The 16,733-nt window shown below is 34.0% G+C and overlaps 1 protein-coding gene across 1 annotated transcript; it reads right to left on the reverse strand.

Annotated features, from left to right (window-relative positions):
• Nucleotides 1–327: 327 nt before the first annotated feature.
• LOC139685898 (serine protease ndl-like) lies at nucleotides 328–12,642 on the reverse strand. Its single transcript, XM_071583030.1, has 5 exons — nucleotides 12,584–12,642; nucleotides 12,314–12,490; nucleotides 10,188–10,443; nucleotides 1,576–1,683; nucleotides 328–666 (listed from the first exon to the last, which is right to left on the reverse strand). Exons 1-5 carry the CDS (start codon nucleotides 12,603–12,605, stop codon nucleotides 333–335), a joined length of 897 nt encoding a protein of 298 aa, XP_071439131.1. The 5' UTR covers nucleotides 12,606–12,642; the 3' UTR covers nucleotides 328–332.
• Between the last annotated feature and the right edge of the window lie 4,091 nt (nucleotides 12,643–16,733).

Below are 16,733 nucleotides of genomic sequence, written 5' to 3' on the forward strand. Positions count from 1 at the left end.
ACCCAGTGTTTTTTACAAAGATTTTTCCAGTGATTTGAATTACTTTAAACCATTATTTTTTAAAAAATTAAAAGATTCAATTTATTTTGAGTAATTAACATATAGGAGAATGTTATTATTAAATCACAATTTCATTTCAGCTAGGCAGAACTTCTTTAAATCACTTCTCTAGTCAAATTTCGTTCTCAAATATTTGATTCGTCGAGTGTTTGGTGCAATAAAATGATTAGTTGCCAAGAGAAATTGAACATACAAAGTTATTTATAATTTATTAATTTACAAAATTAATATACAATTGGAAAACATAAAATGGAAATCTATATTAAATACAGCTAAACACATGAAATGTAAAAACTTGTACAATTACCACGTAAAGGATACATACTGACAAATGGCCTATCTCCTTTAATATAAATTACTAGATTATCTCTTAATTTAACAGGAAAAAATTTTTCAACATATGGCTGCATTAGATTTCCATTATTAACCCAATTTATATTCAAATTGTAGTCCTTATGAGATAAGGTATCTGGAATCACCCTGTATTCCTTTACTGATGCATATATGTAGCCAAGATGTTTGCATATAGCATCTGCATCGGCCCAGGTAGGTGAACAGTCAACATGCCATTTTCCACTCGTTTGAAGTAATAATGTACCAGAATTTCTGAAAATAAACAAAATATTCCAGTAGTACGACAAGTGTGGGCTACCAAAAATATTAAATTACAGATTTAAGAGTGATGTGGTGGAACTGTTCCATAATAAGAAAGACGATAATGATTGCAATTTTCCACTTCATAAGTGGAAAATTGTAATAGTTTTTGTCTCTATTATATTCAAAAATATTGTTAACAAGTTCATTTATTATCTCAGTTTATTAAACCCCTAAAACAATATCTTTAAATACAAGATTATATAATTAATAGTAAGTGGCTATAAAAATTGAATAGTTATATGCATTGCAAAAATACCAACATGAATTCAAATGCCCTCATTAACTTCAGGAGTTGCAATATAATAATTTATCAGCCACATGTCATCTGGAATTTTTTCTGCATATAAATATCGACTACAAACAGACAATTTGAGAGCAAACAAATGAATTGAGAGCTATTGGATCATAAACTGATTTTTAACTTAATTTCCAACATATTAATCAGTCCAGAAAATGGATGGGGCATTTATTGAAAGTACCCTCTAAAGTTGAAGTCTAGAACTGGGATTTAAACAAAATTATTACGAAGGGTACTCTTAATTACTTACCTTGAATTTTGGTCTAACTTAAAATCCTTATGAACATCAAAGTTTATTTCAAATGAGATATGACAGAGAGGACTCTAGTTGAATATTATACAGGGTGATTCAGCATTACTTGAAGTAAACCATCAGAAAATGCTTCAAAAACCATCAGGTAATGCTGAATCACCCGGTAGTTCCCAGTTTGATTGCATCGAGTGACTGACTAAATAACAGACTGCAGCCAGAGAGGCCTCTCCTCACCTACATCTTAGAAAAGAAATTGTTCAAGAGAGTAGGAAGTGACTAGAATATCCCAGCTTCCTATTCAACTCACCTTTTCCCCTCATTGCTCCATAAGGCGATACAGTGTTCCTCATCTTCTCCCTCAGGGCAGTCAATATCCCCATCACAAAAGAAATCTGTTGGAATGCAATACTTGGACCTAAAGATTCATAAAATATATAGAAAAATTAAATAATATCTAATTCAATTGCAGAAAAATCAGCTCTAATGAGGCTACGACATGCATTATTTCACTATTATATTCATACTTTCAAAACAAATTGGGCATTAGCATTATCCTGTACACACCTAGCTAAGTTCCAGGGAGGGTTTTCCATCTTGAGTGTTCTTAAATAATGAATAATGTGAAATAAAATAAACTGAGTAATTAAAAAAGTAATCTCAGTAGAAGAAAATGGATACTAGGTGTGATCTTTCCCTGAAAATTCATTTATTTCCCAGAGATGCAATATCTGATTCTTTTAAGCACCCTGTTTTATCAAGAGTTTAGTTTTAGACTATAAGTAATTGACTGGTGAGTATTTTTTAAAATAAACGTCTGGTTACAATTTATAATTGCACTAGGCTTAGAAAATCTAGCATGATTAAACCTAATACTGTGATATCAAAGCTGAGTTTTTGGGGTTTTTCTCTGGACTGCCAATTTATCCCTAGGTTTCTTATAATATAGATCATGGATATCTCATTACTAATCAGATGGCAATTTGCTCACCTTTTCTCTAATTGCATGTCAGAAGCAAATGTATGATAAACCAGGGCTCAAATCTCAATTATTACAAGGCTGTCCCAAGGTTAGCACAACTTGATTTAAAGTATTCCATACAATGTGCTCCCAGGAAAGAAACAATAAAATTCCAGAAAGAAGATAATTATCGATGGCAACTGAGACCAATATCCCAGTGCAAAATGGAAAGTGCAAGATATATAAGGTCTGTCCAATAAATATGCGAACTGAGGCCATAAAAACTTAATTTTGAAAAATTTAGCCCACATCGATTTTTTCCCCTTCAAAGTACTCTCAATTCATTGCTACGCATTTATTCAATCTCATTTTCCATTGTTTAAAGCACCCTTGGAAGTCCTCGCCAGTTATGCCTTTTAGTTTCCTCATTCTTTCTTGCTTTATTGTGTCCACTTCTTCCCAGTGATGTCCCCTCATCACATTTTTGGAATAGGAAAAAGTCGCAGGGGGTGAGATCTGGCAAATAAGGAGGATGATCAAGGATGGTGTTTGAATTTTTTGCCAGAAACTGGAAAACAATCAATGCTGAATGTACAGGTGCATTGTCATGGTGAAGGATCCATGAATCATGTTCAAATAAAAGTGTGCACTTTTGATTTTCCTAAATTCAGTTCATCAGCTATTATTTGGACAGTTTTTTGACGATAGGTAAGGATAAGGGACCACACACGATCAATGATGTCATCAACACAGGTGGTTGAAGGTCGTCCCGGCCTTACATCATCCGTGGCGTCTTGTCACCCATCTTTAAAATGCTTAATCAACTTGAAAACAGATGTTTTCTTCAGAGCATTATCACTGTAAACAGCTGTCTACATTTCAGTAATTTCTAGATAACTTTTACCGCACTTCACCAAAACATTTGATGTTGATTCGTTGCTCTGTGATTTTGTAAATTTCCATTTTCCACAAACAGTAAAAACAAGGACAACAGAAAATAACATAACTGGCACCATATGCACAGCTCGATGATCTGCCAAGCACAGATGGCTCATTGGGTCTCAGGCAACTTGCGCTGCTAGTGGGGTCCACGTCACGACCACCAAATGGCACCAGTTAGCATATTTCTTGTACAGTGTATGTATGATCTAGGATTTTAGGCACTATTTTATGCGGTGTATTAGATAAGACTCTTGTATGTCTGTTAGCATATGCTTTGTTTCCTCATCCTATTGAACTAATTATTCATTCTATACACCCATCTGAGTATGTCATAATCCTTAGGTTCAGTATCAATTGATTACATGTCAAAATTACCATGACTCAAAATGCATAAATATCAGGAGTAACTGTTTATACATACTGTCATAAGTCACAAAATTTATGCCAATAAAGTCTTACAGTACATGCTATTAATTATCATTAACTTGTACACTAATACTAGAGATTATCATCCATTGAGAGGTTCCTCCTCCTTAAAAGGAGTTTATCAGAAGTGAAAATGAAAGTTTCCATGAAACAATGGTTTAAGGTCCTCCAGCATGGGTAGACAATGGCAAATGGTTCACTTGAGATTGTCTTTCATAGCCTCCCCTTTCATGAAAATCCTACATAAATACAGGTAGCATCTAAGTCCACCACCACTAAGCACTTAAACAATGAACACTCAATCAGTGTTTTCTAAATAACTTTACAGCCAAATTAGGCCATGACTCTACTTTAATAGTTCTAATAGAAATGCAAATAACTTGGCTTAAATTAGACTTTCTAAGTATAAGTATACGTTATTCTAGTAAAGGCATAATAGGAAAAACTTATCTAGTTGATTAAAAGTCATTGGCTGCATACATTGCTGTTGTTGAGGAAAAAATGTCTCTTTTGCTTGGACAAGATAATCCAACATCAAATAACCTGATGTCAGGCAATTTACAGTCTACATGAAATTATAAATACATAAATAATGCAAGAAATATTTTTTCCCATTTAAGAAATAAACACCACAGCCTAAGCACTTTTTTGGGGGACCATTATCACACAAGCGCTAGTCTTTCGTTATTATTTATTAGACCACTTATGTGGAGCATCACTTTTGGCCTACTAAATCAACTATTTAAGTTGATTACGTGAGCCTATGACTACATATTTGACCATGCTTCAATGTATTACACATTAATACCAACATATGCATACACTGTAACTGACTGGCAAACACAGTAAGTGTTATGACACAGCATGTTTAGTTTTGATCCTGAAAGAGAGATGCTATTGAGCTAAAGGCCCTTGCAATGCCAGAGTAGCATCTATACTATTCATTTATCAGGCTTATGAAATCATAAATAGCAAATTACTGCATAAATTCATTAGTTAAAAATGGCAAGTTGTTAATTAGAGAATTAGGTTTTAGAAAACAAGTAAAGTGATTTTTAACTTAAAATCCAAAATTTTATATTCAGTTACTCTTTAATTGTATGCAGATAATGCAAATTTTTGATAAAAATACATTAACATCATTGGATCAATAATCTTGCTTGAAAACACCATCAACTCAAAGACCCTATCTTATCCTCAGAGCAGGAAGATATAAAAACACTGATACCTCAAACATGTACAGTTGTGCTAGGATTTTCTAAACATCTCGTCATTATGAATTACTCTCTCCTTTTTTCATCTGTGTGAAAGACCTATACCTACAGGCTATATGTCAGTCATTTTTGGTCATACTTAAGTGACACCTGGCCTGGGGCCCAAGTCTTGATATCCCCATCACAGCCAATCACATCATGCTATTATATTACCACTAATATTTGGGAACTCCTTTATAAACTCAGTTTCTCCACAGGAAGGAGAGATGAATCTCTTGGAGAATCTGAATCTCCCAGCCCAATTCCATGACTTGTGAAGCAAATTCTAGGACACAAATGGGAGATTCAATCATATCAGTCCAAAAAGCCTGTCCGAGTTTTTTCACTAAGAGAATTTTTAATTTGAAAGAGGTAGTTTTGTATTTTTCCAGAAATTTTGAGTCTAGCGTAGGACCAGTGGAAACTAATTCCCATACTTTAGCAGTAGATGATAAACAGTAACACATTCCTTAAGAGGAAAGTTTTTTTAGATTTCTTAAGTTTAGTTTTAGACTACTAAGACCCTACCTCACATGTTACAAGGTTTGAGTGCTTAGGTACCGCGTCTATCTTCAGTTTTTAGCTTATTTACAAAAAAATAGATTTAGATTATTTACATAGAACTTCTTTTCTTGTAAACACTAATTACAATTTCAAGTGCCAAGCAGGCTAGGTGATAAAAACAGATTTGATAGTTTTGTTAATGAACTATCAATAAACTATTGGATCAAGTGAATGTGATATTGGGCAGCTATGGCTGAAGGTGCTTTTATGGTATCAATCTAATACTTTCTAACAATTATGTAAAGATTAAACAAAGACTTGGTTTAGACAATGAATGAGGTAAGAATCTGTAATTTTAAAATAGCCCAGGATTATGAAGTTTTTTATTTTTAAGGTGAAGCAGAGTCTAAGATTAACAGAAGAAGAACTGAGTTAACTAACTAGTAAAGACTGGAAAAAGTGATTTTAAATTAGAGTCAATGATAAAGGAAATTTTTAATTAGGTACTTGCCACAATTTGATTGATATCTTCAACCACCTATATGTTTCAGGAATTAATTTATTAGAAATGATATGGAACTATTTGCTCTACCTACCTCTTCTCTCGTCGAAAAAACTTACAGTTTTTAATAATAAATATAAGCCACAATAAAATGACAATATAATATTGTCTACGAGTATTTGCCACCAATAACATTGGTCTTTCATTAATTGCCTTATTTCCCAGCCCATCAGATGCACTTTTGTTACTCCAATACGTGCATTTCAATGCAACAATTTCAGAGTGTAAAAATCATTCACCTTGACTGGTGTTTCTTTGGAAATCCAATATATGTATTTAAAATCAGCCTGCTTCTTAAAGACCAGGGATAAAAGGGCTTAATTTTGACCGATAAACGCAAGCCGATTCACTGGGGAAACATATTAAGTTTATTTTCCAATATCTGACAGAAAATGGTAGCCATTATTACAAATGTTGATACTATTACTCTCTTGAGTCAGTAGTAAGCCACAGTGTCAACATAAAATTAATTGATCTTTTTTCTGCCTGACAAGTATTTTTTGTAAAGTCTGACCTGAAAAATCATGGTGCATCCTATGGGCAGCGAAACATGGTAATACATTTATACAATCACTATTAACAGAATGCAATACCATGTTTTACATTAAAAAAATCTGCTACTCTCAGGTTAAATCATAAAATGTACATACAGACACCTTGTCCTCCCATATTATTATACTAAACCCATGCAAAAATTAGACAATTATAGGCATTAAGTCACACACATTATGATATGTTTAAATCCTTTTAAAAAATTTTCATTCGAAAGTCAACATCATTAAAATATGAATAATCCTACAGCAAAAGTCAAAATGGCAGAAATTTATCAAATAGAATTCTATAGCATATTCAGGGCATCTAACAGTGATTTGTGATATTTAATAAAATATCACAAATATTTTTACTATAGATGATTAAATTACGAATTTCCAAAGTTTTCAGCTTTACTTCAACAGATAAATAGAAGGAATGTAGAATTACTAAAATCAAACCGGGATTTTAGATACAAGGATGTCTTTAAGGGTAGAAACATAGGAGACTTTACATTTAGCATTTGTGAAAAAAGGGCTCAGATAATCCCAAGTATATTGTTTTACAGAGAAAATCACTATTTGCAGTCATATAGGCAATGCTAACAATGAAATGAACTGGTCCCAATATCCGGATGTGTAAATTTCACATTTCATTGGGTATTAGGTTATCTCTACTCTCACTGAACAAATCAGCCATTAGGTTGATTGCTGTTATTTTAGGTGATGTCAAGAATGTTCAAAGAATGTGACAAGAATTAGATAAGTTTAAAAAAATCTATTATTAAATAAACTGATGCCATAGCAATATGAAGAAACATATTTTTCAACCAAGCACATAAGGCACAACACTAGATTTTTTTAAATATATGTTCCATATTCATATAGTTTCATGACATTTCTAGAGAGATAATCAAAACCCAAAAGTGTCAATTGATGTTCATCATTGATCACTTCTTTTCTGTTCATGATGTATCCTCCGTTTTTGTGCATCATTGACTTAATTTATGCAACTTTAAAATTCAAATAAAATAATAAATACATGTGATCGCCATCAATACAGCATTTCGGAATTAGTGATAAAAACTAAAAGTATGGCCTGTACTACTACTACCTGTATATGCAACAAGTACACTTTCAAAAGGAATCCTAAGACTTTCCTCATAGAAGCATTTCAGTGTATTCAAGTGGTTTCTTAAAGGAGAGACTACCTAAACATAATAACGAATAATATGATCCTGCAGCCAGTGCTCATGGGTGATTACTACAACATTAGTACAGAAGTCACAGTACATCATGTTTCTTCTGTAATGTTGATGACCACTCATAGCTCACATCATGCTAGGTACAAGCAAGTTTTGAACTTTTCTTATTGCATCTGCTACTTCTATGCTGTAAATATTTCATTATCTCACTAGTTAATGTGCATTTTCTTCATATGCTACCTAAGTATTGAGATATTAAAATTCCATAATGTCTGCCTAAGCAACAGTAATGAAGCTAAGAGATGAATAGAGACAACTGGAAAATTTTCACGACACTGATTGGTGAATTGCAGCATAAAAATATGAATTTTTTAAAATAAGTTTAAGTCATTGAATATCGCAAAAAAGTATTTATTTTGTCACCAAATTGGCCAGTCATCCAGAGTGCATTTCTGGGGTCTGAATAACAACACTAACCACTGAGGTATGTTTACCTTTTCAGTCACTGATAGCTAGTCTTCCAATATTTACTGAAGTTACATACTCTTGAAAAAACATTTTATCTAAGGCATAAGTAAAACATGCACATTAAGAGAGTCTTTAATTTAATATACATATGTATCATCATATTTTCCACATCATCATCATTTTCAATTAATTAAAACAGTGCAACCACAGTCTCATACATATTATAACGAAGAATAGAGGGAATGGGTGCATATGAAGGCATTGGGAGTGGATTCTAACCAATCCAATTCCACTCCCCTTCTCTCCAACCCTCCATCTTTCATTCTTAGGCATGTATTGAAATAAATACCAGTTAACTATCAATAATTTTCCACTAGATTTTTAGTGGCTTGTTTAAATGGCAATTTTAAATTTATATACAATTTTCAATAACTTATTGAAGTTATACAGGCACTATCTTCCTTCCCAACCCTTACTGGGAATGCAAAATTTCTACATAGACACCATAATAAGGACTCACTAATTAGCAGAAGGAATACTGCTGAAAAATATAGTGCAGTAGAATAAATTGCCCTGCCTTAGCTCTTGTTAAGTGTCCTGTCTTCATATCATGTGCAGTACAATTGACAGTGTGGCTATATACATAGGATACTTTGAGTAATATCCAACACAAAATATTTTTTTTCATTAAAAACCTGCAACTTCTTTTCCACATGGCCTTGTTATCAAGATTAACAAAAACTATGTACAACTTAAGACTTGCTTGGCAGTCTTCTATTCCCACTGCCTCAAATGTTTTAGTAACTATTGACTTATGGGTTGATTGAAATTTGGCTATTTTTACATTCTGTGATACATTTCTTCGGATGTGTGTGATGCTGATGATATATGTGCATCAAACTTCGAACTTGTGCAACCACTAGAGTTGAGAGCAGGTAGCAGACCAAGACTTCACTCTAAAAAACAATGTCCACTCCAACTCAAAGCTCGTGGAGCATTTGCATTCAGGGGAGAATACCTCAACTGGTGACTGAGTGCTACTCCCTTGAATGTGGCCAATTAAGTCCATAATTTTTCACATGGGGAGTGATAAACACACAAAATACTATTTGACAGATTAATGACCCTTAAAATTCCTAAACAACATTCAAAAGATTATAGGAAGACATTTCAGTAATTTGATACAAGCAGCAGCTACAATTTCCTCGCCAATAAGAAAGTTTCAGAATGGTAGTGCAGGAAGTGGGAAGGTGGGGAAATTGGGTCGGTGTACTGTCTTCCCCATGCAGGTTTGAATTTTTATATTTGATCCAAAATTTCAAGTCATTGTTTTAGTCAATAGCATGGAAACCTTTAATGAAACATTTTTTTGCCAAACATAACTGAGCCCCTTGGAAGTTAAGCTTTGTTCTCCTATCTATGAAACTAGATGTCCAAACCTTTGGCACACTTGGATTCACACAAGCTGAGTGATTTTTAGAGTACCATATCATCTTAGAAAACCATAGTTGGCACAAGCAAATGAACTGACTCTCCTAATCTGATGGTTCAATTTCACACACCATTGGGCTTAGTAATGGGAAAGCTCTAACTTTTATTATCAAACCAACCATTGGGTCGACAACTGAGGTTATTTAACTAATGAGGAAAATTGAAGAAAGGAAGAAATTATAATAGAAAACTATTAGATGCTTGAATTATGAGTTGATGATTGTTTGTCTGGGGGGGCCTTTGACATCTCTTGGTTCATTGCGCCAACCCAGGTTTAAATTGCCTGCCACATACAGACAGGATAAAAGTACCACAGTAGAGGTATGGCTGCCATCCAAACCAACCTCCATCAGAACATATTGCCTAACTTCAGGGATCTAATAGGAACTGCTGTGTCCATGTGGCTAGACCCTTTCCCTGAATTAAGTATTACTTTTTCTTTGCCATTCAGAACATGACTTTTAGACAAAATTAGGTGGACTGACAAATTTTCGCTGAAGAGGCCTAAAGGTCACACCCTAGTAGTGGAATGTACCTCTTAATTATTATTGCCATATAAAAACTAAACTCAAACACTCACCTATTGCATTTATAATATTCCTCCTTGCATCCACAGAGTTTAAAGTCCTCATCAAACTTGTCTTCACAGTTTCTAATTCCATTGCACAGCTGCGAAGGATTGGTAACATTTAAGAAAGCAGCACACAGAGATGCACCAGTAACAGATGTCTGAGAGAGCTCATCTGTACCATCCCCACAATCATCCTTGCCATCATTGAAGAGGTTCTTATCAACACAATTGCCATTGTGGCACCGAAGTTCTGTTGATCCACAAACTTTTTACATGTGAATGAAAAAACTTTAAATTAGTACAATGTCAAGAATTACAACTATCCACATACAAAATAAAAAACATAAAAGCAAACTCAAACTCCTTATGCACTCATATTTGAACAGTAAATTTGTATTCACCCAGTAAAAATATATTGACCAAGAAACTTTGAAATTCACAGTTTTTTTGACACTAAGTGAAAACACACTTATTTACTTTATCAAAGAACTGTGAATTAAAATCCTATGACATTGTGATAGGTGGCCTGATAAACTATATCCAAGAATTTATACAACAGCCCACACACAACTGACCCAGTGAGAAGTGTAGAAACACTTTTCAAACCCATGTTTGTGATTGCCACATCACAGGCAGGCCATCTTGTACTGACATGAATAAAATGCTGGCACTGGAGGCAATCAATTTGAGATGATACCAATACTTTCACTGGACCTGATTTACAATAAAAAAACATCTTGTAGGGTATTGTATGAAGGATCATAAGAGTTCATGTATAGCCTTTCTCCATTCTCTTTAAGAGCCCAGAATTGAAGGAAGATTAACTTTGACATCTTTTGTCTCCTTAACACACTGGTCAAGGGGCAATGCAATACTTAATTGTTGCACTCAAATGGCAAGTAGTAATAAATAGACATGCTGGTTTGGCCGTGATCCTATTTACACTCTCCTTGAAAGAGCCCCCATGCCCAATTAGAATATTTCACATCAGAATCATAAGCAAAACTTTACAACAGGTCTAGTGATTCAATGTAAATATACTGCTCCTGTTTGGATTTCAGGCGAACTAATAACTACACAAGTAGAAATTACTAATTTAAAGGACAATAAAATTTTATTCTGTGGAAAACAAAGAGCTAACAAAATGTCATTACGTATGCAAAAAACTTTGAAATGCAAGCTTTATTTTGAGAGTAATGGGTCCAGCAATTCCTTTCATCTTATTTCAATTTATACAAATTAAAAAGCTTGCAAAGTCCTATGCTTTTAGTTAGACTGCTGTTTTTAGAGACTGCAGCTCCACATAAAATAGCTCCAATGACACAGTATCAATACAGTAAGATTTTACCGCATCATTGGTTAATTTATTGAAAGAAATATATCAATAAATACAGGTCATCATTTCCGATAATTTTGAAATTAAATTAATTTAGATGTTTAAAAAAAATATTATTGGTGCTCTATGAACATTAGGAAATAAAAAAATATTAAGATAAGTAACCATTAAAATAAAAGGGCGAAAAGATATTCTTATTAACCAAGATAATACAAAATCTCAATTTGTTCTGTAAGACTTGTGACCACGACAATACACAAATGCTATTTTCACATTAGATCAAATGAACAATTAAAATATGTGCGCTTTCAAGCTAATAATTAATCAAATTTAGTTCCAGCTTTGGTCAGGTCCAAATATGGGGTTTCTCTTAATCTTTCCGATTCTGTCCAGGGACCTTTTGAGTGGTGAAATTTCTTGCGATCAATCTTCATTTTATCCAACTTTAGGTAACTCCTCCTCCCATTTATCATCTCACTAAAAATTCATAATTAAAAACTCATTTCCTTCACACAAAAAAAGAAAATATGAACTTGCGTGATTCTACAGAAAATGACTGCGTAATAACAACTATAATTAGGGACTCCCACTTATTTTTGGTAACATATATTTATATCCCCATAAAAACCCAAACGATGCATCTGATTATCCCCTCTAACTCCAGTGCAAGTTGCTGTGTGTAGACTTTTGCCTCATAAAACATTATACTTAACATCAGCAATATGACAAATTCAATTAAAATATATATTACACATGTGTACCATAACATGTTTAAGCTCAGACTTAACATTATGCTTACCACAATTTACTGGACCCAGAAATTTCTCACAGTATCCCACACCTCCATTACAATTATTTGGCTCATCTTCACCATGTCTGCACTCTTGGGCACCATTGCAAAGTTTATCCCTTGTCAAACACTGACCAAGAAAGCACCGTACTCCATGGCATCTTGGTGAATTTGATGGCGGTGTGCCTGTGGATTTTATCAAATTAAATAACCTCATTACATTAAAATTTAGTCGGCCTTACGGTCGGTTTTGACTGCTGCGGGGAATTCGTGGGGTACCATGATCTTTTCTTTTCAGCATTTAGGATACATAACAAACAACAACTTGTTTAGAACCCAAAGATCGTCGTAGCCGATATGGTAGAGCTCACTTGAAACTATGCCATATAGCTGGTGGTTTACACAAATAGAGTGGGTAGATTAATCATTTCCCCTGTACCACTAGCAGTTTTCCACATCGGGTACAGTTTGTGCTCGCTTGGAGTATCCAGAAGCATCACAAATATGAATACAGGAAATGGATATGAAATTCATGCTACCACGATACCAATGCGACAAATTTTCTTGGTTCAATCTTTCTTGTTCCTTCTTTCTTTCAATGACTTGTCAAAATTAACTTGAACATAGTTACTTTATCAGGTGACAATAGTTAGAGAGATCACTCTACGTACATAGATACAGAGGGAAATTTACTTACGCGTCTTAAACAACAGAATTTATACTTTCTCATTGAAAAATATCGGTGAAATATTTGCAGTAAAAGAAGGAATATTTTCAAAACTATCTCTATGAATTTGAGTGCCAAAGACGAATTTCCCAAACAATCCTTGAAGTGGACTTAAATCAATGCGTCATCCAAATTCGTGTACAAATGAAGAGGAATGAAAAGTAATTTATCACCCATTTATGCGTCTTTCATGAATATGTATAATATGAATACACGGGAAATACACAGCAATCTATACTCTTATTAATTTCTATACTTATTTTGAATAACTTTTTAGGCGCCATTTTTTAAACTGCGATTTTCACATTTTTTTGCCAAATTTTACTATTATTTTAACAAAGATGTAAAAGCGCTGTTATGGCCAAGATATTACAGTTCTTATACGATTGTGCACATGATACCAGTGTTTCGTGAGAACCACATATCTTTCAAAACAACTAATCCACAATTCCTCTGGTGCTAGCCATAGTCTTACTATTGAGAGCATGTATAAAACCATGAATTTATGCGTGGTAAATTTACATAAAAGCTTTCACGGAAAGCTTCTGTTTTATCGTCTTCATTTGATAGAGTGCTTTTAACACCAAAAATTCAGAAACTCAAATAAAAATGACCTACTTAACATCGCGATGCAACCTATAAAAAATTCGGAAGTGTTAAGTATGCGGACTGATAAAGTCACGTAAAAATGGATTGAATACGCCATCGTCGTTGTTCCGAAATTGACTGTATCACAGATTCATTTTAAAGTTATAATATGAGCAAATGCCGTCACTAATCCTGAACTAGTATATGAAGGACAATTATATGGGCTGAAAAAGATGATATTTCACACTCATGGTAAGGTGTATTCACATTGAAACACACTGCACGGATAAATCAAATCGTAAAATTAAAAACTCATTCTATTTCCTTAATGAATTTGAACAAATTAGAGCCAGCCACAGTGAAAAATTAAGTAGGTAAACATGTAGCGACACATAATATATTTAGCTGGCATGCATTTGTCTCTCTTTAGGTTTGCATGACCCAATGCTTTGTCACTGTAACTTTGCCTACAAAAGGAACTCATTTTCAATTTACTCGACGGTCATAAAACCATGAGGAGCTAGTTGCTTCATGGAAATCTACTTCAAATGTAGTTAAGAGTCATTTTTTCATCCCGATTTGGACGAAAAAAACATTCATTACATAGTAAAACATGGTAAAGCGATTCTTTTCAAACAGCTGATAAAGTTCCAGAATCACCTGCAACAAAATACCAGTTTCTTCTACCCATTGTGTCCACATGAATAGGCAAAATAATCATGTCTCCATTGCTAGGCAAAATTGCAAACATATGATGTTAATGTACCTGCCATTAATATTTTTGCTCAAACACTCGCTTATTGAAATGATATACATGCTATTTTATTTCATTTCGTTATGTTAGAAATGTATAGACCTCCCCATGTAGATTTAACTTCTCAAAAAATTAGCTGTTCAAAATTTTGCTGAAGTGAGACTTTTAAAACAGTTCTTCTTTTGTTGGATGTATAAAAATACCACCAGACAGGATCAGCAATTCAACTTGGTAATCATACTGAATCATCCAAATATTTACATCAGTTTAACTTACCGATGAATTCCTTCTCTTTTATCTCATCTTTTATCGCATTGGATATAAAAGGTACACTAGTGTAATTCTTTAATTTTTGGAAGGCACATGGGCCATACTCTTCATAAAATATGGCCACTGGTAGCCACCCATGACTTGTGTCACACACTACAGCACCAGCCCATGGCTTGATGTACTTTCCATTGGGCTCCTAGGAGTTGGAAATGATAAAAAATATAATATAACTCATCTTCACTAAATATAGAAACGAAATACAGATCAAGGTACCCAAAAATATTAAATACTACATACTAGCATAAGACATTCCATTTAATAACTATGTAATGCAAAGAAAATACATACAATTATGTGAACAATGGAGAAGGAAGGCAAATGTTCCTATAATGGTCCACTTACTCCAGGAAAAAGAACTTTTGAAGAAAGATTAATCCCAGTCCAATTTTCACTCAGTAATCAGTATGATGCTGCTGGAAAATCTGTCATTATTGTTATTTTCTGCCATATAAATCTCCTCTGTGAGAAACATGGACTGAATTATAAGCTTGACAAATGGCTTCCAAAGTCTAGTGCCATGGGCTGATTATAAATGTGGCAAGATTTTTCACCTGGATACCAGTTCCTCTTTTCACTTATTGCCATTAAATACAGAGCAAGAATTTTCAATCCATCACCCACGAGTGATTTTAAGATTTATTAGCATCCATAGATGCATTTCAGTATCTTCTATACTCATGTGTTTTTGGGATATGATCTATCGGCGGAAGTAGTCAAAGTCAACAGCCATGTTGAAAGTAGAGCATAATACTGAAAAGTTTGAGCACGTCTGGTCCAATAGGAAACATCTATAAAGGCAGGCTGATTTCAAGTTTCCAGACTAATGAGTCTCTTACCTTTGCTGCTGTGTACTGGATTTTAAAATGTCAATTTTAAGATATGAACTTTGGCCGTCATAATAACTCAAAATTTAAATTGATGGGCCACTCTGATGACAGTAGAGGCACTTTTCTTTAAATTCCTAATCTAGGCCATAAATCATGTAAGTAATCGCAGATATTTTGCGATTACGTAGCCTTGCAATCATTCGCCTTGACCGGTATCCCGGTCAAGGAAAATAATTTTTAAACTGAAATTGTTGCATTGAAATGCATATTTGCGGATGACTCCATTGAGAGTTACTGCTGAGGCATCTTCTGCGATCTCTTGGAATTTGTCAAAGGTACAAACAGCCTGTGTTTAAAGTTGACTTTAACGCCATGAACTGCGGCGCTTCTCGCACGACTACGAATGCCTGTGATATTGAATGCACGGTATTTTGTAACAACATCTTGTTCCATTAAAGCCCTCAAAATTTAAAGTTAAAGAGGATGCCTCAATAGCTTAACTGGCTAAAGCACTTGGCCGGACATCGAGGGATCCGGATCCCGGTCAAGGTGAATGATTTTTACACCCTGAAATTGTTGCATTGACCTTTACTAGGATAAGCAACACACTAGCCACTCAATCCATTTTAAAGGGCTTGTGGAAAAAATTAAACAATAATTAAATTCTACCAAAGAACAAATTCCACCAGCGAATCTTAAGCAAACATTTTTAATGATGATCCTTACAATTTGATAGATAAATATCTCAACTATGTTTCCATATTATAGTGCAAATTAAAATTTTTTAATATGGCATAGATCCACAACTTTCAAAGACTAGCATACATAGCCTAAGCAAGGTCTTGAGAAGCAGAAGGATTAAATTGTGAGAGGTCTTCAACAACTATGTATAATGATGGGATTTACCTGACAGATATTACTGGAAATTCCTTCAAAGCATAGCTTTTCCACTTCATTACAATCATATAAAACTCTCAGAGGAATGGCTTTGTTTTCACCATTATTATCAGAGCCAACAGCAACACAAGTTGTCTTGGAAGTAGGATGAAACCTTGAAAAAATTTATTATATTGTCACTTAACAATTCACTCAAAATTTCACCCAATTATTTATAAGTCATTAGCACTTCAAAATAAAAATAAATACATACCCAGGGAAGGGGATGTTGATGGGATGAACGTAATAGGTTACTTCAACTGGCTT

This window comes from Hetaerina americana, unplaced genomic scaffold (genome assembly GCF_022747635.1).
Source record: "Hetaerina americana unplaced genomic scaffold, ioHetAmer1.1.p SCAF_12, whole genome shotgun sequence".
Lineage (NCBI taxonomy): Eukaryota > Metazoa > Arthropoda > Insecta > Odonata > Calopterygidae > Hetaerina > Hetaerina americana.